We start from the raw sequence: 21293 nt of genomic DNA, 5'->3' as shown, positions 1-21293 counted from the left end.
TTAAATTCAACCATATTGATATGCTCCATGGTACAACACGCAGGCTAATCAGAGCGCCGTACATCACCTTCAACAGGGTCAAACTTTCTATTAAACACAGTTGCAGTTCATGAGGTTTTTCTTTGGAACAAACCTTTCACTCATGGTTTCAGTTTTATTGTTGTTGAGTTCTGCTAACTCTGTTGCTGATTTTTTCAAATTGACGACACTAGCGTCACTAAACTAGCGGTTTTGTTGTTTACTACAGACTGTGCTTCTACTGCAATGCATTCTGGGTACAGACTAAATGTCATTTACTACATCACCGGCAGAGAGGAGGCAAAACAGTCATAAGTTTGAATTTTTACATGTATTTGTTTAATTTACACCCCTGGTTGTTTGTTCATGCGTTATATTCTTCTCTATGCCTCATTTGATTGTTTGCTGTGTTCTTGCTACTTGCTCAATAAAGTTTCTTAAAAAAAACAAACAGAAAATTAAAAACAGAGAGGAAACAGAACTGCTACATTCACCACTTCAAAATAAGAGCATGAATATAAAAGTATAACTATTTAAAGAATTCTTAATAACTAAAACTTCAAAGTTAGCAAAAGTGCTAAAAGAGAAATTAGCTATACTATTAGTATGTTAGCAGAAATTTGCTCACCACTGCTGGTCAGTATCTGCTATCTGTCCATCTAATCCAACATAGCGCCACGCCCAAGTCTTCTGCAGCCTGTAAGGTTTTCTTCAAGGTTTGTCATGGAGTTAGAACTGATAACCTGCACAGCATGATGCTACATCGCTAAGTGTCTGTGCTACTCAAGCTGAAACAAAGTTTTGCATGAAGCTTCATTTTGTTCTCATCTGACCAGAACACCATCTTCCACATTTAAATCATTTTACTTACTTAGCTGACTTGCTAGCTGACTTTCTTGTAGAGAGGCGTAAATAAAAATGAACGCCACATCATTTTTTTAAAACATTTTTTGAACCTTTACTGCACTGACACCCCGACAGTTTAGGTAAAGCATTATAAACTATTTTTGACCCAAACGCATGTAAAGAACAGTGATTTACGACCCGACTCTGATGTAAAAAAGCAGACCGAACTCCAGCTGCAGGGCAGGTGGGCTCACACGTTGCTTTAGGTCCAGCAGATTTGTTATTAGCTCTACTGTGCAACCTCAGTCACCTCTTTCCACTCTCTGGCTGTCTGGGCGACACCTGTTTGACTCGTCCTCTTTGTCTCAGTTCTTCCTTTCTTCCTTTACTTCATCCTTCCCCCTCCCTCCTGCCTGTCTGGGTGACACCTGGTTGCGTCTCTCCCTCTCCCTCTCTGATCCTGGGACGAAGGCTTCGCCTGACAACGGCAGCGCAGCCAGACACGAACATAATAAAATATGAAGAACTACTTGTCAGAGTCCCTGCCAATGCCGACATGAAATGAAAAGCGGGGGAGAGAGGAGAGATGTGTGCCTGACAGCTCAGTTCAGAGGGAGAGATTAAAAAATAGTCAATGGGGTCCTGTGCGATCCGCTGAAGGCCTCGCAGCCTGTTCTTGTGCGGACCAGAGCCAAACAGGTGTTTTCTTTTAATCTCCCCCTCCTTCCTTCTTCGCTTTGTACTTTCTTTCCCTCTTCTCCCTTTTTCTTCTTTTTTACCTGTGTAATAAAACAGATGAGGTGTGGTCTCTAACATTACTTTCTCCCCTGTAAAAATGTTTTTGTTGGGTTTTTTGCAAAACAACAATTAGAGAAAACGAAAACAGAACGGGGAAACAAAGGTGGAAAAGTTCGACATTTCTACAAAGTTTATTTATGACATAAAAACAGCTCAAAATACTCGCTGCAGAACAGAATTCATGCTTTTGGCATCTATGATAATTTTCCAAGTGGAGGATATGTATAGATATGAGGTCAGGACCTTGATGGCGCACTAATATTTATATATACAGCACAGCTTGGACATTGTCTTACCATGAGCTACCCAGCCGTGCTTGCACTGGTCACATGTCCGCAGGTGAATCTTTCCAGGCTGGAAACACTCGCACGTGCAGTTCACCAGTGTGCACCGAATGGCCTGCAGAGACACGAGAAACAAAGCGGAGTTTAGTCACAGAACGAAATAAAAGACGACAGGAAGGAGCCGATTTTCAGCTCCAATGAACACAAAGTAACACACAAAACGGCTCTTTTCCAGTCAGTGAATGCACCATTTCAGCATTAACAGATTATGTTGGCAACACTCCTCAGAGTAGAAGTTGTAACTGATGGAAGACGTTTTCTTTACCAATGATGAGTTTGAAATGAAAAGGTGTCTGAATGTTTAAATAAGATAATTTTTTTAAAATTTTCGCTGTCAGTGGATAAAAATGGGAGTGAAGCTGATTTGGAAATGATGGAATCTATAAACTCTTCAGGGAATAAAGACAGAGTCTAATGTTTACATGTTAACCTGTTAATAGTATGAATTACTGTTACAGAAAATAAGAAAAACCTTTAATCTCCCTACTCTTTAAATATTTTCATGGTTTTTTCCACTTGTCATTTTTTCAAAGTGTATGTGTGCTTTTCTTGAACGTCTACTGGGATCAAGAGTGTGGCTTACCTTTACTTTTGCGCTGATGCCACAAAGTTTTTTAAATGACCTTAAACTGTTTTCTATTTAAGAAATCTGAGTAAATCTTCATTTGCGCAGACAGAGCGTTCGCATAATGTTGCTCGAGATTAAGAGTCGTCGTGGTTTTGAGATTAGCTAGAGATCAATTTGTTCCTGCTCAACCATTGAACCAATAGGAAGGTGGAGACTTATCAATTTATGGGTCAATATTTTCTAATGCTACTGAAACAAATTGCAGATATCTAATAGTTTTGGGTTCAAAGTGCCAAATGAAAGCTTCCCCCTCTAAGATATTAAATTAGACACAGCTCTCTTTATTATGTCACAATAAACATTTTGTCAGTTATAATTTGAATGTATATAAAAACTGGTTGTTGTGGTGGTTCAAAAGACTAAAGCCTCAAAAGATAACAGTTTCCTCAAAGCAGAGATGAATAAATGAAATAAAGAATCTCATGAAGCGGATTCCCAAACACAGTTTTTGCTGAAAACACACGGAGCCATGGCTGGCTGCGACTGAGGCTCCATTACTCAACACCGGAGCTGCACTTCATCTGACCTTGGAAAGCTTTTAGTGCTGAAAGGTTAAGTGTCCAGACACGACGAGGGCATCTCAGTACAACACATACACCATGTCAGCCGACGGCTACTCCACATAAACAAATCTTTAAACATATTTTACAGGAGTCCATTTAAAAAAATCTGCATTTTCCTTAAATTAATTAAAAAACCCAGCAGCTGCTTGCAGTCACAAAGCAAACACAGATCCCTCATCCAAATAAGCGCAGCAGCTGCAAGCTGTAAGTTTCATGACTACACAGAGCAAAAGAAATAAAAAACATTAATCTTGATATCAGCTCATCATTTATTATATGTATTTTCTTTATCTTATCGAGATGAACTGATATAATTTGCAGGAATTCTGCAGCTGAAGGAGAAAATGTGCTGAACGAAACCAGAGCTCTGAAAACTCGTCCCTTTCGCTGCAGTCCTAAGGACTAGAGTTTAAGGATTTTTAAAAATTGTAATAAAGAGAAAATTAGTCTGTGTCTGTTTATTTTGACAGGGAAATCTAAACCACCCGGTAGTTCGGACATCGGTCAGAGATAAAGAAGCTGTGGCGAAACGTCTGCTGGCTCTCAAACCGAAACCTCGCCTATCAGTTGCTGAAGTTTTATGAATTTACAGCCTGAACTGTCTGCACTATCGAAGCTTTTCTCGCTGTTTGGTGTGGCAGCTTAGTGACAAAAGGTCGCCATTTGTGGCCTTTATTTCTCAATATCGGAGCCAATCAGCACTCCAGCTGCACAGATCAGAGCACCGATCGATCAGCGAGACGCTCCGAATATTTCTACTCCTCGCTGCATGCGCACAAACTCAAGGGCACGTTCAGGTGTTCAACAGAAAGTCTGTGGATTAGCACCTTTTCCTGCAACGTATAAAACCTCTAATCTACTAAGGGAGCGTAAAATCTATCAGAATCCCCTCCTGCGCGCCTTAAGGTGTTACAAACCAGATTAGTTCCTGCAGGTGTCAAAGCGAACATGGGCTAATCCGAGATTAAACACAAAATTACACCACTTCCAGCCGCGTCGCCTCGCAGTTTGACACCGGATGACACTCGAGGCGGAGGTGATTTGAATTTACACCGTTTCTTTAAGCTCTCCAGGTGCGAGGGAGGATTATGTGTCAGGTTTACAGACCGTCGGTGACTGAAATCCAGGCGTGAGCGCTCTTAATGGGCTGACGGTTGCTTCCCTCAGCAGACCTGGCTGTGCACAGGCAATCACACGGCCGCAAATGTGAACATTTTTAGACATAAAAGGCCAACAGAAATTATCAAGATTTATTTTCTGCAGCAGTTAGGCTCTTTTTTACTTTGTTATAAAATATATTGATTAAAAGAAATTATTTCTGCCACTTCTTGGTGTTAACTGGGTCAGAAAGCCTCAAATTCACCAACTTCCCTTTCCTAATGTAAACTGTCTCTGAAACTACTGTAAAAATTGCTGGGTGTCCCTTTAGTTTACACTGAGAACTTGGGTAATTGTAACCACACTAAGAGTAAAAAAATCTAATTAAAAAATACTTTATAGATCCCAAAGGGAAATTAAATGTTATTATGACTCATATTAATTCAAATTCTGCAGTTATTATGGACAGTGATGGCTGTTGGCTGTGTTTTGGTTTTTGGTTAATCTAGAAAAGAGACTAATTTTGAAAAATTTTAAAAATGTGGTTGACAATTAAAAGGTAAAAGACTTAAATGAAAATATGTTAATTAATGTGTAAAAGCGGCTGAAGCTACTTCAAACGTACTTGTTCAGGCTGAATCGTTAAGTCCAATATTTAGCATATTTCCCTTTGCTAAATAAAAATAATTTATTAACTTCTTCGATGAGATGAAATAAATCCATTAAGTTAGTAAAATTACACTGTAAAATTAGAGTTTTGGGTTAATAACTGTACACAAGAAAGGAGATTTGTTTGCTCAAGATAGCATTAGCTTTTTACCTGGTAAGCAAGCTAGTGCTAGCTACACTTTGAATAAACAATTTTTCATAAAGGTGACATTTTACACAATGTTAAATATATTGGGTTGAAATCCTAAGTTTCTATTGTTGGGACAGAAGCTGGATATCTTAACTAAACTTTAGGTAAAAACAATTATTCCACTTTGTTGGGTTAAAGGAGTCTGCCACTTCACAGGCCGCCATTTTGAACGATTCAACAACCTGAAAATTAAATTATGATGACTAATATAATTAACATCAGTGAGTTGCTTTAATGCTTTTCAGTAACTTTAACCCCTTTTTTTGGTTCGAAACCTAACCTGTGTCTGACTTTTACCTCACTGATGCGAGTCATAATTCTGCACCAGAAGAGGCCAGACGTCGTAAATCCGGACGTAAATTAGCTCGCTTTGTTTTTACTTGGCTTCCTTCACTTGTTATGATCTTGTGAAGATACTGTCGGCTTCCATTATTGAATAACTTTAAAATCGATCCACAGAGAGCCGCGTCCATTACAAGACCTGCTGGATGAACGTAGCCAGAGATTTTCAGCTCATAATTAAAAGAAATACTGACGCATAATGAAAAGTTTTTAACCAAACACAGATTTAAGTAGTTATTAACAAAAGTCGACGTTAAAAAGAATGCTATTATTTATGTTGAGTACATTAGTGACATAATCCTGCTGCACAAAGATGAAGACAAATCATATTATGAAATAAAAACTGAGTTCAGTCAATGGTTTGGCTTTCAACAACAGCCATAGTTGCTTAAATGGTCCTTTGGGAAAACCAGCTGCTCGCCCCGGTGGAGACAGGCTGTGCACAGCGTTTGCAATGTGGGGACTTTCTTTTCATGTATGAGAAACCACGGTGGGCAATATTTATATCAATAGACCATAAACAGCTGGATTATTTAACCAAAGCAATAACGTTTTGCAGCTGAAATGATGTTGCTTACCAGATGCTTTTTATTCAGTTTTTTTTTTTATCTTTCACCCCACGTTACACTCTCTGAGCATTTTCTTTTTCCTTCTCTAAGGAGCTTTCTGTAAAACATCACGTTGTCACACGGTGCAGGCGTTTCGGATTAAGCGGGATCGGTGGAAATAAAACAAATGGAAATATCAAATGCACCTCCGCTGTTTACAAGCTGAACTCTGACAGCTGATGAGATAGTTAAGGGGCGTCTAATACGGCAATTAGAGCATGCCACTGTCTGCGGGGCTGCTGCTGCTGTGACAAGGCGCCCTCTAATCACTGACTTATTACGCCGGCTTGCAGCACCTCTCATATCTGGCCCATTAAGCAGACAACAGCATTAAGAACAGCAATAAAGAAGCAGCAACCCCCCTTTAACTGAGTGGGTAATGATGGCAGAAAGGGTGAGGGAACAGACTGCTTGTTAGTTCTTACGATTAATTTGAGTCAAAGTTGTCAGACAGGAGTAACATAATAAAAATCTTTGCGATGACATCAAAGCTTATAAAGACAAAACATTGGAAAGAAGGTTGGCAGAAAAAACAGGAAACTTGCTGCTAAAAAATGTTTTTTGTTCACTTGCTTACATGATATGTATACAGTATTAAAACACCACTAGCAGATTAGCAGCTAGGTTAGTTGGGCAACTAGCATGCTAGTACCAAAATGCTAACACATTTATTCTACTCTCAAAACGTCTTCTACACAAGGCTGCTAATGAAACAACAAATACATGATCATAAATTCATGGGGAAAATAGTAATGTGCTTGGCGGATGTTTTCAACCAGGAATTAAAAAATAAAATGGTGAAAAAGAGAGAAAAAACACACTAAGTCATCAGCTAGCGGGACAGCTAGCATGCTAGCACTGAAATACTAACACAGTAGTGAACTACTCTCAAAACGTCCTTTACATAAGACTGGATGATGAAATAACAAATGTCATATGATCATAACTTTATGGGAATGATATTCACGTGCTTGGCGGTTGAAGTTTTTCAACCAGGAATTATAGAATAAAATGGAAAAAAGAGAGAAAAACAAGAAACTGAATCATGATTCTGTATATTCTCACACTCTGTCTGATCCCACCACTACACTTGTACATATTTGTCACAGCAGGCAAAGAGGGGGGAGGAAGTTCGGCCAAATACTCCACATTAGTCACCGTACAAACGTCTCGCCAGCGTTTCCTTTCTGGCTCGGACCTAAAGAGGACGATGTTCAGCAAAAGCTGAAGAAATTCCCACAACGCTGCAGCAATTAGAACCAGACAACAGTCAACACTCACGCACAGCTGCTGCGGTGCCGCTGCAGTCAACAGCGTAGTCGAGTGTCATTTTTTTTTCCTTTTTCTTTTTCTTCTGCACTTATCTTACTCAACTTTCTGTGTGTGTCGCTGCAGGGTTTTGTTTAGCCAGAGGCTTGACATTTCATGGATGTTTTGCTTGGCTCGCCGCCGCTGTCCCAGCCCCACTGTGTAAACACTGACAGCAGTGATGGCCAGCATCAGACTCTCGATTAAAACACTCTTAACGAGACAGATGGAGTGAAGAAGTTGAGCAAAGAGGAACAGCAGAAGGAGGTCCAAGGTCATTTTAAACAGTCTGCACATCTCAGCATCACAAATACAAAACTAAACAAAACCACAAAGAGACATGGAGAAATCTGTTCACACCCCAGTAAAGATATTTAAGATTTCTGCGTTGATCTGGCCAGATGGTGTGAATGATGACCCATTTTTTCAGATTTTTAGACAAAACATCCTGGTATTTCATGAAGGTTCATGAAGCCTGCAACAGAAACAGGCCCAAACCATCACCGAAGCTAAGGAGTGCTTTCACACTTCCTTTGTTTCACGCCAAACCCACCTGTAGATTTTGCTGATAAGAAGCTCATTTTTAGGTCCAATTAAGGCTGCATTCCCAACAGTCCTGTTTAATCCGCTGTAATCCAACTCCAGTCCGTTTATCTAGAAAGTCTGGTTCGTTTGGGGAGGTGTGAATGCGTAATCAAACTAACACGGACCAAAGAGCGAATAATGGCCCGCCTACAAACCTCGTCTTGGTTCGGTTGAAGTGAACTCTGGTGCAGTTCGAATGCATTAGTGAACACCAAGCGGATGAGAGACCACTCCAAAAGCAGGAAGTGAACTACAGCGCAGGGCATTCTGGGTAAATACAACCAAAACAAATGCTAGCGAGACAAGCATTAGAGGGAGAAATGGCTTGTGTTCTTTTACCGAAGATAATAGAGAAATCCTACAACCGCTAAAATATGACGCCACTCCGTTTATGTGTCTTCTTCAGAGGTTTTCATATTGTGTTTCTTGGTGCAGCGCCCCTACAGGCAAGGAGGGGAACAGCATTTTCCAATTGGTTTGGATCATTCGATACAGTGCAGTGTGAAAGCAAACCTCAGTAGATAAAAATGCAACAAATGTTGCAATTTCTGTCCCCAATCAAACTGAGTCTACTGGAGAATCAGGTGTGAAAACATCCTACAGGAGATCCTTTCTGCCCCAGCATCACCATGACATTTAAATTCCCTTCAGGGCAAATAAATTATTTTTGAAATTGACAAAAAAATATTTGTTATATCACTTATGGATAAACTTGCTGGAAACACTTATTTATTAATGTGGAACTCTTTTCAAGATAAAATAAAATGATTGTTTCCTAACTTTCTAGTAAGAAAGGACAACAACATTTGTCAGGATCTGGATCTAAACCCAACGATGGAATCTGAAGAAGCTTCATGAAACAATGGAAGCCAGGCTGATCCTAAACCAATATCCTGTACAACTGAATTAGTGCCCTGACATAATTTTTTTAAGGCTGACACTGTAACTAAATGCCGCAGGAAACTGCTAAAACACCAGTTGCTCTGTTGGGTTCAGCCGAAGCCAACACACACCCAGCACCCAGCAGCTGTGTGTGTTGGTTCCTCCTCCCTTAATTGAAACCTTTAGCATGTTCAACACACAGCCACAGACCACATCTCTTGTTTGGTGAGTTAAGCAAAGCTGAGATTTAAATGAAAACCGTGTGTGTGTGTGTGTGAGAGAGAGAGAGAGAGAGAGAGAGAGAGAGAGAGTGGGGCTGCGCAGCATCGGCTTCAGATTTAAATTTGTCTCTGCTTAGGGTCACTGTAAAACACTGGGAGCATCTTGTCCTCTCTTCCACCCACAAGATATTATCTCATCCGTGAGCTAGCTGCCGAAATGCCGTCGACTTCCTGCCAGAAATGTGCGGCCAACGTGTGCAGGAAAAGAGGCGTGGCAGCTTTGCGTGTCATAAAAACGGACGGATCGGGGCTTCACGGCGTCCATATTGGAGCCAGGTGACAAATAAAACACAGGGAATAAAAAAAGTAGAAGTCTTTGAAGTGTGACGCAGCGTGCCGCAAAAGCACAAGGGAGCAAATGCTTCATGCCAGGACTGATCGGCGATTGTTTGACTTCCAGCTGAGTTTCCAAAAGCACCAAATAAACAATAATCACTTCAACTATGTTGGTTTTAAGCCTTTATTTCAGAAAGAACAGGAAGTTTGACTGAAATCTCCGCAGCATCAGGGTTATAATAGTTTTGAGATTTAAAATTTTCATTGTGACTCTTTGTCTAATTCAGTAGGTTTTAATTTGTTTTTAGAGTGTTTGCTAGTTTTCACTAGTTAATATTAATTAAATATTATTTAGTTTTAGTTTTTCACACTTTTGTTAATTTTTAGCTCCAGAACTCAAAAAGGTCAAACATCGATTGGGTAACAAATACATTCATTCATTTTGCTGGACGATGAATTGTCCCAAAAGTTATTGCGATAAACGATAATATTGTTGTTTTGAGACCATTTTTAAATAATATGATTCTAATGGCATAAAAATGTAAGAACACATTCGCAAAGATTAACAAACTTTAAATTGTATAGATCATTTCAGACCGGAACTGAAAGACGATCTAAACATCCAAAATAAATAAACAAAACAACAAAAACATGACTTATGAAGTCTGAAACAAGCAACAAAGACTCTGCCGTCTAGTTTTTGGTAGAAAGAGAGAAAAGAGAAAAATCATTAATCACGCAAATGGAAAATACTGACCTTATTTATTAAAATTTATCATGTGATTAATTTATTTACTGGTTACCTATGAAAAACCACCTGATGTCATTTTCTCCAAACTTTTCCCGTCGACATTTAGGAGCCGCCAAGACGAGTGTGAGCGCCGTAATTTGTCGACAGCTGACGTAAACCGCTTATGTTGGGAAATAAAATCCAATAAATTTCACATCAGTTTGAAAGCCTAATAAATAGATTCACAAACACAAAACAAAGCATATTTCATTTTCAGGATGTTTCACTTTTTAAAAAGTACAATATATTTCTAGTTACTATAGTTTTGCCCCATTAGCAGTGGTTTTAATTTATTTCCGTTAACAGAGCTGTTTTCTCGGTCTCAGTTTTCGTCGTTTTGTTAGTTTCATCCTAACTTTGCGTCAGGCCGGTCCTCCCTGTCAGCTCTTGTTGCCAGAGGTCCTTGTCCTCCGTGCAGCTGTGCATCTGGGCTTTGACACGGGGCAGAGCCACCAGAGCTATGCTAATGGGAACCAAATGGGGCGTGAGCCCCCGGTGGATTACAGAAGGAGAAGAGAAGCATGTGTTTTCGTGTATTCATGCAAAGAACTCAAAGCCGCTCATTTTTGTTTCCTTCTTCTCCTTTTCTCATGTCAAACAAATGGGCGCAGCAGCATCTGCTGCCGCGAAGGCCCCGCAAACAGCAGACGACCTTTCTAGCTAATTTAAAGTCTTTCAGCAGATGCGGCTAAAACTGGACAAAGTATACACAACCCCGCAGCCAGAGGCTTTGGATTTCTCTACTGAGTGACTCCAAACTAGCGTGAAATTCAAAAGGGACAAAAGCAAAAATGCAGAGTGGAGAAACTACAAGGTGCATCTGAATCTCATTGTTCTGAGAACAATTTGTGTCTGTAAAATGTGAAACACCAGTTTCAGATGTTTGGCTGAGACTCTGAGCCTTGCTGCACTCTGCCTTCACCTGCTTTATTGAAAACAAAACCTCCTTCTGGATATGAACCTACGGCGTCCACAAGGGACAGACATTTTTCTCCCTTTTACACTCCGTCACAATAATGTTGGATACCGAAAGACTTTGAAAGACTTTTACATGTATGTTAATATTCATTTGTGAGATATGTCTATTTGTCTTTTGGATACAAATGCAACACAAACTTATGTGCAAAATGCTGGAGGAAAAACTGGCCAAACATGAAGTTTCCATCTCTGAGCTAAAACAGAAACATGACAGAAACTTTCTGCAAGCAGCAAAGAAGAGGAAAAGATACATCCAGACTATTTTAACTATTTTCAAGTTATTTCCACTTTGTAACATCACCATTTTCACTGGTGTTGGTGGTATGATTGGTTAATAAAGGGCTGATATCAGGCACAGTTCTGTTTCCACTCAATGACTTCACACACACATGAACACACAGTGAACAGATCCATTTTCAATCAGTTTCCTGAATCTGTAAACACGTTTTTGAACTGAGGCTCTTTAGAAATGTGCATATGTGCAGTTTTGATTTTATCATTAGCTGCGTTTTCAGTGAGAGGAAAATTGCACAAATTGGAATTACGAAAATGAATCTGCTTAAGTAAGTTTTTAGCAAGACAGAGCAACTTGTTTTAAACCAATAACTTCTTAATATTGATGAAAAATCATTTGTTACATGTATAATCTGCTTTCTCATCATTGTGAAGGAATTGTTGACTTAAAACAAGTTAGTTTTGTCTTATTTCAAGTGTACTAAGATATTTGAACTTTAACTAGACCAATAATACTTGGTACAATTTGGTGGTTTTGTAGTTTATAAGATTTATGACTAACTGACTTTCATTACACTGAGAAATAGGAGCTTGTTTTAAACCAGTAATTCCTTAATATTAATGAAAAAGTTCTAGTTCGACTGGCAGATTTTTTCACTTATAACATGGAAAAAATAAGTTAATAATCAGCCACTGGAACTAGTTATTTGAATCAATATTAAGGAATTAGAGACTTAAAATAAGCTCCCACATGTTGCTTAAAAGTAACTTAAAACGTAGTTTTTTATATATATATTTGAAGGGTACCAAGATATTTTCTAGAAACTAGACCAAGAATGATGGAGTGTTTTGACTAAATCTGTCACTTTTAACATGAGTTTCATTAGCAGTTGAGATGTGTGCTGGTTCTTTGGGGAGTTTTGATGCGTTTGGGATGGAAACTATCCGTCATATCTGGCAACCCCGGCCCCCAGCTTTGTGAAATGACGCGGTCACAGAGAGAGAGAGAGCACCGCCCCGTCGGCTCGTCCAGCTGGATCGGCCTGACTCACGTCATGATGAACGCCTGTGCGTGCGCTGCTGGACAGTCACGCTTGTTTATGAAGTGGACGGATAAAACGACCCAGCTGGCTTTGATATTGTGAAACCGCGAGGAAGAGGGAGCGTGATACAACAATACCGGATCAGAACGCACAGGCCTGTGATCTCGCCATCACATGCCATGCTGTCGGATTGTTACCGGCACAGGTGGACAGCTGCACCGCAGCGCCAGCTCTGGCTGAGCTGGAGTTCAAATAGCAGCTCTGGCTGGATGGAGAGCGCATGCAGGGCCCCCCGAGTCCCCGACCCCGCTCGGCTCACCTCAAAGCTTTTCCCCAGGCAGACATCAAACCGCTGCCAGCGACAGACCTCTGGGTCTGCAGACTGAGCCCGGTTCAAAGATGGCTGCTGGGGAATGCAGGGCAGGATGGGAGGAGGAGGGATGGAGGGAGAGGAGAGGAGAGGAGAGGAGAGGAGAGGAGAGGAGAGGAGAGGAGAGGAGAGGAGAGGAGAGGAGAGGAGAGGAGAGGAGAGGAGAGGAGAGGAGAGGAGAGATGGAGGGAGAGGAGAGGAGAGGAGAGATGGAGGGAGAGGAGAGGAGAGGAGAGGAGAGGAGAGGAGAGGAGAGGAGAGGAGAGGAGAGGAGAGGAGAGGAGAGAGATGGAGGTAGAGGAGAGGAGGGATGGAGGAAGAGGAGAGGAGAGGAGAGAGATGGAGGGAGAGGAGAGGAGAGGAGAGGAGAGGAGAGGAGAGGAGAGGAGAGGAGAGGAGAGGAGAGGAGAGGAAAGAGATGGAGGGAGAGGAGAGGAGAGGAGAGGAGAGGAGAGGAGAGGAGAGGAGAGGAGAGGAGAGGAGAGGAGAGGAGAGGAGAGATGGAGGGAGAGGAGAGGAGAGGAGAGGAGAGGAGAGGAGAGGAGAGGAGAGGAGAGGAGAGGAGAGGAGAGGAGAGGAGAGGAGAGAGATGGAGGTAGAGGAGAGGAGGGATGGAGGAAGAGGAGAGGAGAGGAGAGAGATGGAGGGAGAGGAGAGGAGAGGAGAGGAGAGGAGAGGAGAGGAGAGGAGAGGAGAGGAGAGGAGAGGAGAGGAGAGGAGAGGAGAGGAGAGAGATGGAGGTAGAGGAGAGGAGGGATGGAGGAAGAGGAGGGAGAGAGATGGAGGGATGGAGGGAGAGGAGAGGAGAGAGATGGAGGAAGAGGAGAGAAAGGAGAGAAAGGAGGGAGAGGAGGAAGAGGACGGAAAGGAAGAAGTGAGGGATGAAGGAGGAGAAGAAGGAGTGATAGGATCATGTTTGTAGGGAGGTAGGATGAAGCAGATGGCAAACATAAATGTGCAAAAGGTGAGAGAAAATACATGCTTTAAGATTTTACTTCACAAAATCTGAAAGTATTTTTAATTAAATGTAGTGAAAACTTGGTTACAAAATGGTGAATATTTAGTTTATGCTATTTATGTGGAAAATACTCACACCCCTTAAATATTTAACTGTTTTTTTCAAACTTACCAACATTAAATGTCTTTCAGTAGGATTTTAGAAAGCATGAAACATCACTAGTTCTTTTTAAAAATGAATATTAAGGAACTATTGACATAAAACAAGTTCCTAAATCTTCCTGGAAAGTTACTTTTCAGGTAGTTTTGTCTCATTTTAAGAGTACAAACACATTCACACTAAAAAGTAGACTAAATATTTGATTTTCTGTTTTTGCAGTGTGAATACAAATGCATGCCACACTTTTCAGATCTTTATTGGTAAAAGATTAAAGTTTGTGGTTCCAACATGACAAAAAGGGGATCAGCTCATGTGAACACTTAATTCTCTAAAAACTATGTTCTGTTAAGCAGAACATAGTTTTTAGGAACATAGTATGCTTAAAAATCTGATTTTAATAATCAATGCAAGTTTTTCCTGCAATAATTCAGCATCAAACACTGTTACGACAGCATTAAGGATTTGTTATTGTTCTGCATAAACAGGTCAATTTATGGCTGCACATTTTCATGGAGGGCTTTCTGTGGTTTGGACAAACACTTCCTTATCTGGGAGCTGTGGGGGCAGCGGAGGAAGGAAAACAGGGAGGCCATTGTCGTCGGTGTATGTTAGATTTGCTCCGACCTTCGGCCTATCAGAGGAGCCAACAGCTGCAGATAAGGACACTCGCACTTGTTGGCCCACTGAAATATCTCCGGGTCCGATTCTTTTCTAGCGCAGAGAGAAGAATGGAGAGAGAGGCAGGCTGGTGATAGTTCAGGGTTTTCATTGTAGTTTAGTTTGAATTTGTTGTGACTTGTTGTTTATATAACACAGTTATTAGTTTTTAGAGTGTGTTTGCTGGCTTTTCTTAGTTGTGGTAGTTTTAGTTTTTTAGTTTTAGTTAATTTACAGGTGCAGAAGTATTGCATTGTGATTATGAACACATCATTTTGGGAAATGAAGACTCAAAACTGTATTCAATATTTGCTGAACTGATGCTGGCGTTTTCTCACAACTTTTCCCGTCGCCATTTTGGAGCGCCGCAGTTTGCCGACCGCTGACATAAACTGCTTGTGTGGGAAAAAATCTATTTCATATCAGTTCAAAAGGCTAATAAATACATTTAAAAACACAAAAACGAAAGAATATTAAATCTATAATTTCAGTGTGTTTGAGTTTTAACAGCACAAGATATAGTTCCACTTAGCTGTAATTTTTCCACATTAATTCCCGTTTTTTTATTTATTCCGGTGGAAAATGATCAAAAATTTAGTTATTTTGTTAGTTTTAGTTAACTATAATAATCTTGGAAAGAGGAGGAAAAGAAGAGAGAAGGATTTATGGAAAAATAAAAAAGAGCACACCTTCCTATCCGACACTAACAGAAGATATTAGTCAGCATCCACAGCTGACTCCTCTGTGAGAGGGGACTTCTCCATCACCGATGATAACACACACACACAGACACACACACCGACACACACACCGACACACACACACAGACACACACACCGACACACACACACACAGCCTTGAAACGGCTGCAGAGACTCCCCTAAATGAACATCCAGTCACCCTCTTCTCAAACTCTCCCACGTAAACCCGTCATGCTAACACACACACACACACACACACACACACACACGCACACACACACACACACACACACACACACACACACACACACACACACACACACACAGAGACACACACACACACACACACACACACACACACACACACACACACACACACACACAGAGACACACACACACACACACACACACACACACACACACACACACACACACACACACACACACACACACACACGGTGAATTCCCCCTCTCAAATGAACTCGTAGCCAGAGAAAGCTTGGAAGAGCTCCTAGATGTAATCTTGCCAATCGCTCTTTATTTTCTTTGAACCATTTTTGACGCCAAAAAGAAAAAGAAAAGAAAAAAAAGCACGACTAATTGCGAGTAAGCAATCTCCAAATTATGTTTCTGTTACAACTACTGCAGCTCAGCTGGCTTCGATTCAAGACACACGACCCGGCAATAATATTTGTTTCTTTGCTCGGCGTTTTGTTCAAACAACATGTCAGCGACGGTGGTTTACTTGTAAACACCTGGGCCTGCGCACACAGCAGCCGAGGAAACGCAAAAATCTGCGATGGAATAAATAGAATTACTTCCAAACCACATACTTACAGACCGAACCAGATATTTACATACACTGTATGAAAGACACAATCATTTTTTCTTCACTTCATTAAATCAGATGAAAGTTTTCCCGTTTTAGGGCGGTTTTTATCTGCTAAAAACAATCGGAGAGAGTTTGGGGAAAGTCATTTCAGTTCAACTAAAATCAAATTCAATTCAAAATACTTTATTTATCCCAGAAATGGAAACTAGTTCTTGTCCATACTCATATCATCCAAGTCAAAGAGTCGTGAAGGGAGGATCTCCAGTAGCAGTCAGTCTAACAACGAACCTGAAGACGCCTCTGACTGAAGACTGTTGCTGTATAACAGGGTCATCACTGTCACTACATGCTAACAGTTGAAGGCAGCAGAGATGATATTCCACTGTATTACCTGGATGATATCATCAGTTGTTAGTTAGCACTGCTAATCCGTCTCTTCTGCTTATGCCGCTCCTCTTTAAGTTTCTATCTGCCCGTAGAGACAGAGAGATAAAAAGAGAGATGCTGGAGTCCAGGACTGTATGATCAAGAATTATAATCCAGAATCATAAATAAATCATAAATCATAAATTCTTAGCTAGCTCTGCTAATCCACCTCTTTTACTTTTGCCACTACACTTTAAGTTTCTGGTTGACTGTAAAGTTAGAAAGCTGAAAAGTAGGAAACGTTGCAGTTTGGGACCATATGATCCAGATTCATAAAGACGTCTCAGTCTTTGGTGCTGCAAAGTCGCTCAGCTCGGAAGAAGCCACAACAAAATCATAAAAAAAAGAGAGATTTTTTTTGTGCAAATAAACAAAAAATTATTTGGAGAATGTCCTGAAACTGAAGTGTTTGTCCAACTGTGAGGTAGGACAAGCCTCAAAGGTAGTGGCAGCATCATGGCTTCAACTGATGACATGATGAGGAAATATGGAGGCAACGTCTCAAACGATCAGCTACCAAGTTAAAACTTTTACAGAAAAATGGGTCGTCCAAAAGGATCACGGCTTCAACAAAACGCCAGATTAGTTTAAAAGTGTCTTCATTACGGTAAACTAAAGGTTCTGATCTCAGTCCTGCTGAAAATCTGAGTGCAGAGCAAACAAAGCTGACCAGGAGAAATGGTCCAAAACTCCAGAAAACCGTTGATAGAGGTTTGAGGAAAGAAATCCAAAACGTTCGACCCAAATCATTTAGACTGAATTAAACCGATTCTACCAAGGAAATGTAAGCTTCTGGATTTTCTTCCTTCAAATATCTTATTAGTGCAAAACCATGAACAGAAATCAGGTTTTAACCCACAAACAAATCACCAGACAGTCGACACGCAAAACCAAACCGAGGTAAAACAAAAAGATTTCGACAAAGTAAAAAATAGACACAACCAACGAATAACACCATTTAAGACAAGCACCTTAGAAAAATAAGAAAAATGATCAGAAAAACAGTTAAACGGCTCCAAACTTTATCAAATTTCTGAATTTACAGATTTAAAGAAGGCTCAGTGTTGCAGTATTTAGAAAATGCACTGCAAAAACAGAAAATATTACTAAGTAGTTTTTAGTGTGAATATCTTAGTACATTTGAAAAAAGACAAAGCTAACGTAGAAGTAACTTTTCAGCAAGATATAGGAGATTGTTCTGAGTCAATAAATTGTTAATATTGATGAAAAAGTTTCAATTATTTAATTTATAACATGGAAAAATGCCTTGTCCAGTGGAAAGCTGTTGAAAAGTTATTTATACGTTAGTTTTTCTTATTAGAAATGTGCTAAGATATTTGCATTAGAAACTAGCCCACAAATACTCAGATTTTCTGTTTTTGCAGTGTAGGAGTAATATTGATAATCCCAACTGACCAAAAACAGGAGAAGTTTGATTTAACATCAGAAAGGCAGAAAAAGAAAAGTTCCATCTTGCTATAAAGTGGCTTCAGCTGCATAGAAAAACAAATCATGAAGCATTTTTTACCTCAGCCACCATAACGAGAAGCTGCTTCCTGACTCAGATCCCAGAGGAAGCTCCCATCGGTGTGACAGACAGAAGACATGGATTATTTCAGCCGAGTCACCGCGGCGACGGCCGTGTCACCGCCGGCCGCCTTTATCAGCCTGACAAAGTTCACAGATAGAGCCGCGGCTCTAACAGGTTAAACGGCGGCGAGCGAACCAGGAGTCAAAGGAAGAACTGATAATTGGATAAAGGAGAGCAGACGCTCGGCGATCGACCTGGCCAAATTGCAGAAACTCCCTCCCAGGACCGGCTTACGTCTGCCTCATTTGGCTAAAGCCAGATTCCTTATTTCTGCAATTATAAAGCTATCGACTAATTCGACATGTGTTTGCGTGTCTCCCGGCCGTTGAGAGCTGGTGTGCCATTGAGTCATTAACTTTGACAAATTGTGACAGACTCTTTTTATTGCCACCCAATCATGAGAAACAAGGCTGTGGCAGAGGAGTTAATGAGTGGCATGTTCCCCCCCAAACCCTCGTTTTCCACTAGGATTCCTCAAAATCCCCCCATCGCCCCTCCATATTTATAATTTTACCACATCCTAACAATAACATGGCCAGCACTCAGCACAAAACACGCGGCCTAATGAATCTCATGCCTTCACCGCGCTGAAATGGCCAGTAAGTATTACCAGCTGCGACACTCTCCCTCGCCCGCCCCCCCACCGTCTTTGGCAGTGGCACGGACGATGGAGGAGCGGGGAGTCACGCAGACACATCTGAGTGCAGCTGGACCAGGGAGTAAGAACTGAGGAGGAGGAGGAGGAAGACCACAAGTCTCCATGTTTCCAGCTGCCTTTCTCAGGGGCTCGGTTTTCTCTCCCTCCCCTTCGCAAGGCCCTTCTGGTCCCAGCTTACTTTAAAATTCCCAAACACACACACACACACACACACTCACACACACATACTCCCTGATCCACCTCCCCTCCTCTTCCATCCCCTCACATTCGGCCATCTTTGTTTGGACAGGGCTCAGGAGTTCCAGAAAAGCTCTCTCAGATGTGCTGAAGTAAGGGAAAATCAAAACAAACTGGCCCTCACACACACACACACACACACACACACACACACACGCACACACACACACACACACACACACACACGGACACACACACACGCGCGCTCCAGCTTTATGTGAGCACACAAACACCAACAAGTCCCTCACTCTCACACTTAATACCATGCAACTGGATCCACATACATGAACGATTTCACATGTGAGAGGAGCTGAAACGGCAGCTTCATCCAGGGAACAAACTCCCAACAAGATGGAGAAAAAAATAAATAAATACAACAAAAAAAAGTTTTTCAGTGTGGCAATAAAAAGCACACAGTCACTGCAAAAACAAAGAATCTTACCAATCATTTTTGGTCTAGTTTCTAGTGAAAATATCAGAAAATAAGACAAAACTTACTTACAAGTAACTTTTCAGCAAAGAATAGGAGCTTTTTTTAAGTCAGTAATTCCATAATATTGGTGAAAAAGCACTATTAGAATTAACAGATTATGAAAAGACATAAGGGAAATAATCTGCCAACAGCACTTTTTAACAATATTAAGGAATTATTGGCTTAAAACAAGATCCTATGTGCACTAAGATATTTGCACTGGAAACTACACCAAAATTGCTCGGTAAGATTTTGGGCTTTTGCAGTGTACCTAGTACTTTTGGTCTAGTTTCAATTGCAAATATCTTAAAAAATTTTAAAAACAACAAAACTAACTTGCAAGTAGCTTTTCAAAAACTTGCTTCAGTTAATAATTTTTCAAAATTGATAAAAAATGTGATAGTTCCACTGACAGATAAATTCAGTTAAGACATTTTTCTCATGTTATAAATGAGATAATTATCCAGTGTATTTAATCAGCATTAAGGGATAATTAATTTATAACAAGCTCTTACATCTTGCTGAAAAGTTACTTATATGTTAGTGCACTTGGAATAAGAAAAACTAGGATATTTGCACAAAAACTAAACCAAAAATTTGCTGGCAAAATGTTGAGTTTTTGCAGTGTTCAGTCTGTGTGTGTGTTTTCTGATCCAGGATCACAGCAGCAGGGCACGGCTGAAGCGTACCTCGACATATGTTACCTCTTTGTGATATTGACTTTGTTACAGCTATACGAGTGGGAGAGTGGAGCCAGGAGCTCAGGGCTCGCAGGAGAGGGGCCCTGCGAGTTCGCTGCAAAACAAACACGCCGAACGGGCGCAAAAACACAAAACACAGCACCCGCAAAACGCTGCTGCGTTTCCACACCGGTTCAAATGAGCCGCAACATGTCCCTGATGCCCATCACATCCACATTTCCACCGCCGGACCTGGTCTGGCCTCTTGTCTGAGAGAAGAAGCTGAGAAACGTCTCCTGAATCTTGAGCACAACTTTTTTTTTTCTCTGTAGCTGACTTTGTGTTGTTGGCTACCGACAACACAAACACAGACGAGTCAAATTCAGGAGCATGTCCTCCTTATAATAACAAAACGACAAACGTTAAGATGTGAAACTTGTTAAAACAACAAACTTTCACATTTTAATGAGATAAAAACCTGGTTAAAAAGAAATGTTTCTCATTAAAAGAAGATGTAAACTTGTTAAAACAAGAAAGTCTCATATTTTTATGAGATAGAAAAGATATAAAGATTATCGTTTAAACAAGATATAAAACTTATTAAAACAAGAAACTTTCACATGTTAAGAAGTTTTCTCATTTTTGTTAAAAACACTAAAAAACCTGTTTTGACTTGAATCTCTTTAAATATGAGCGTAACATGTTGCTTTTTCTCTTTAGCCTACTTCGTGTTGTCAGTCAACTCGTATCAAAGTTTAACTGCCAGAGCTTTGAAATAAATGCAGGAGCAATTTCTCTTCGTATAAAACTGAAAACGTGAAATGTTCACAACATGTAAAACTCATTAAAATGAAAAAGTTTCTCATCAAAAATGTGAAACTTTGACATTTTAATGACATAAACCTCATTAAATTAATAGTTTATCATTAAAACAAGGTGCAAAACTTTGACCTTTTGATGATACAATATTTGTTAAAATGAGAAAGTTCCACATTTCAAACGGATTCAAAATGACATATAAACTCGTTTCAATAATAAGTTTTCTCATTGTAACAAGATTTAACTTAAAGG

At 40.4% G+C, this 21293-nt stretch overlaps 1 protein-coding gene across 1 annotated transcript in view; it reads right to left on the bottom strand.

Annotated features, from left to right (window-relative positions):
- The window catches only part of bnc2 (basonuclin zinc finger protein 2), a 227118-nt gene that overhangs the window by 67225 nt on the left and 138600 nt on the right, over window positions 1-21293 (bottom strand). The window contains exon 3 of the mRNA XM_088006490.1: window positions 1959-2061. Coding sequence (XP_087862616.1) covers window positions 1959-2061 — 103 coding nt within the window. The remainder of the gene's footprint in view (window positions 1-1958; window positions 2062-21293) is intronic.

Source organism: Poecilia mexicana, unplaced genomic scaffold (genome assembly GCF_051168715.1).
Source record: "Poecilia mexicana isolate PSO_F unplaced genomic scaffold, ASM5116871v1 scaffold_1, whole genome shotgun sequence".
In the NCBI taxonomy this organism is placed as follows: domain Eukaryota; kingdom Metazoa; phylum Chordata; class Actinopteri; order Cyprinodontiformes; family Poeciliidae; genus Poecilia; species Poecilia mexicana.
The sequence above is the reverse complement of the archived record's forward strand: the minus strand, read 5'-3'. Positions and strand labels throughout refer to the sequence as shown.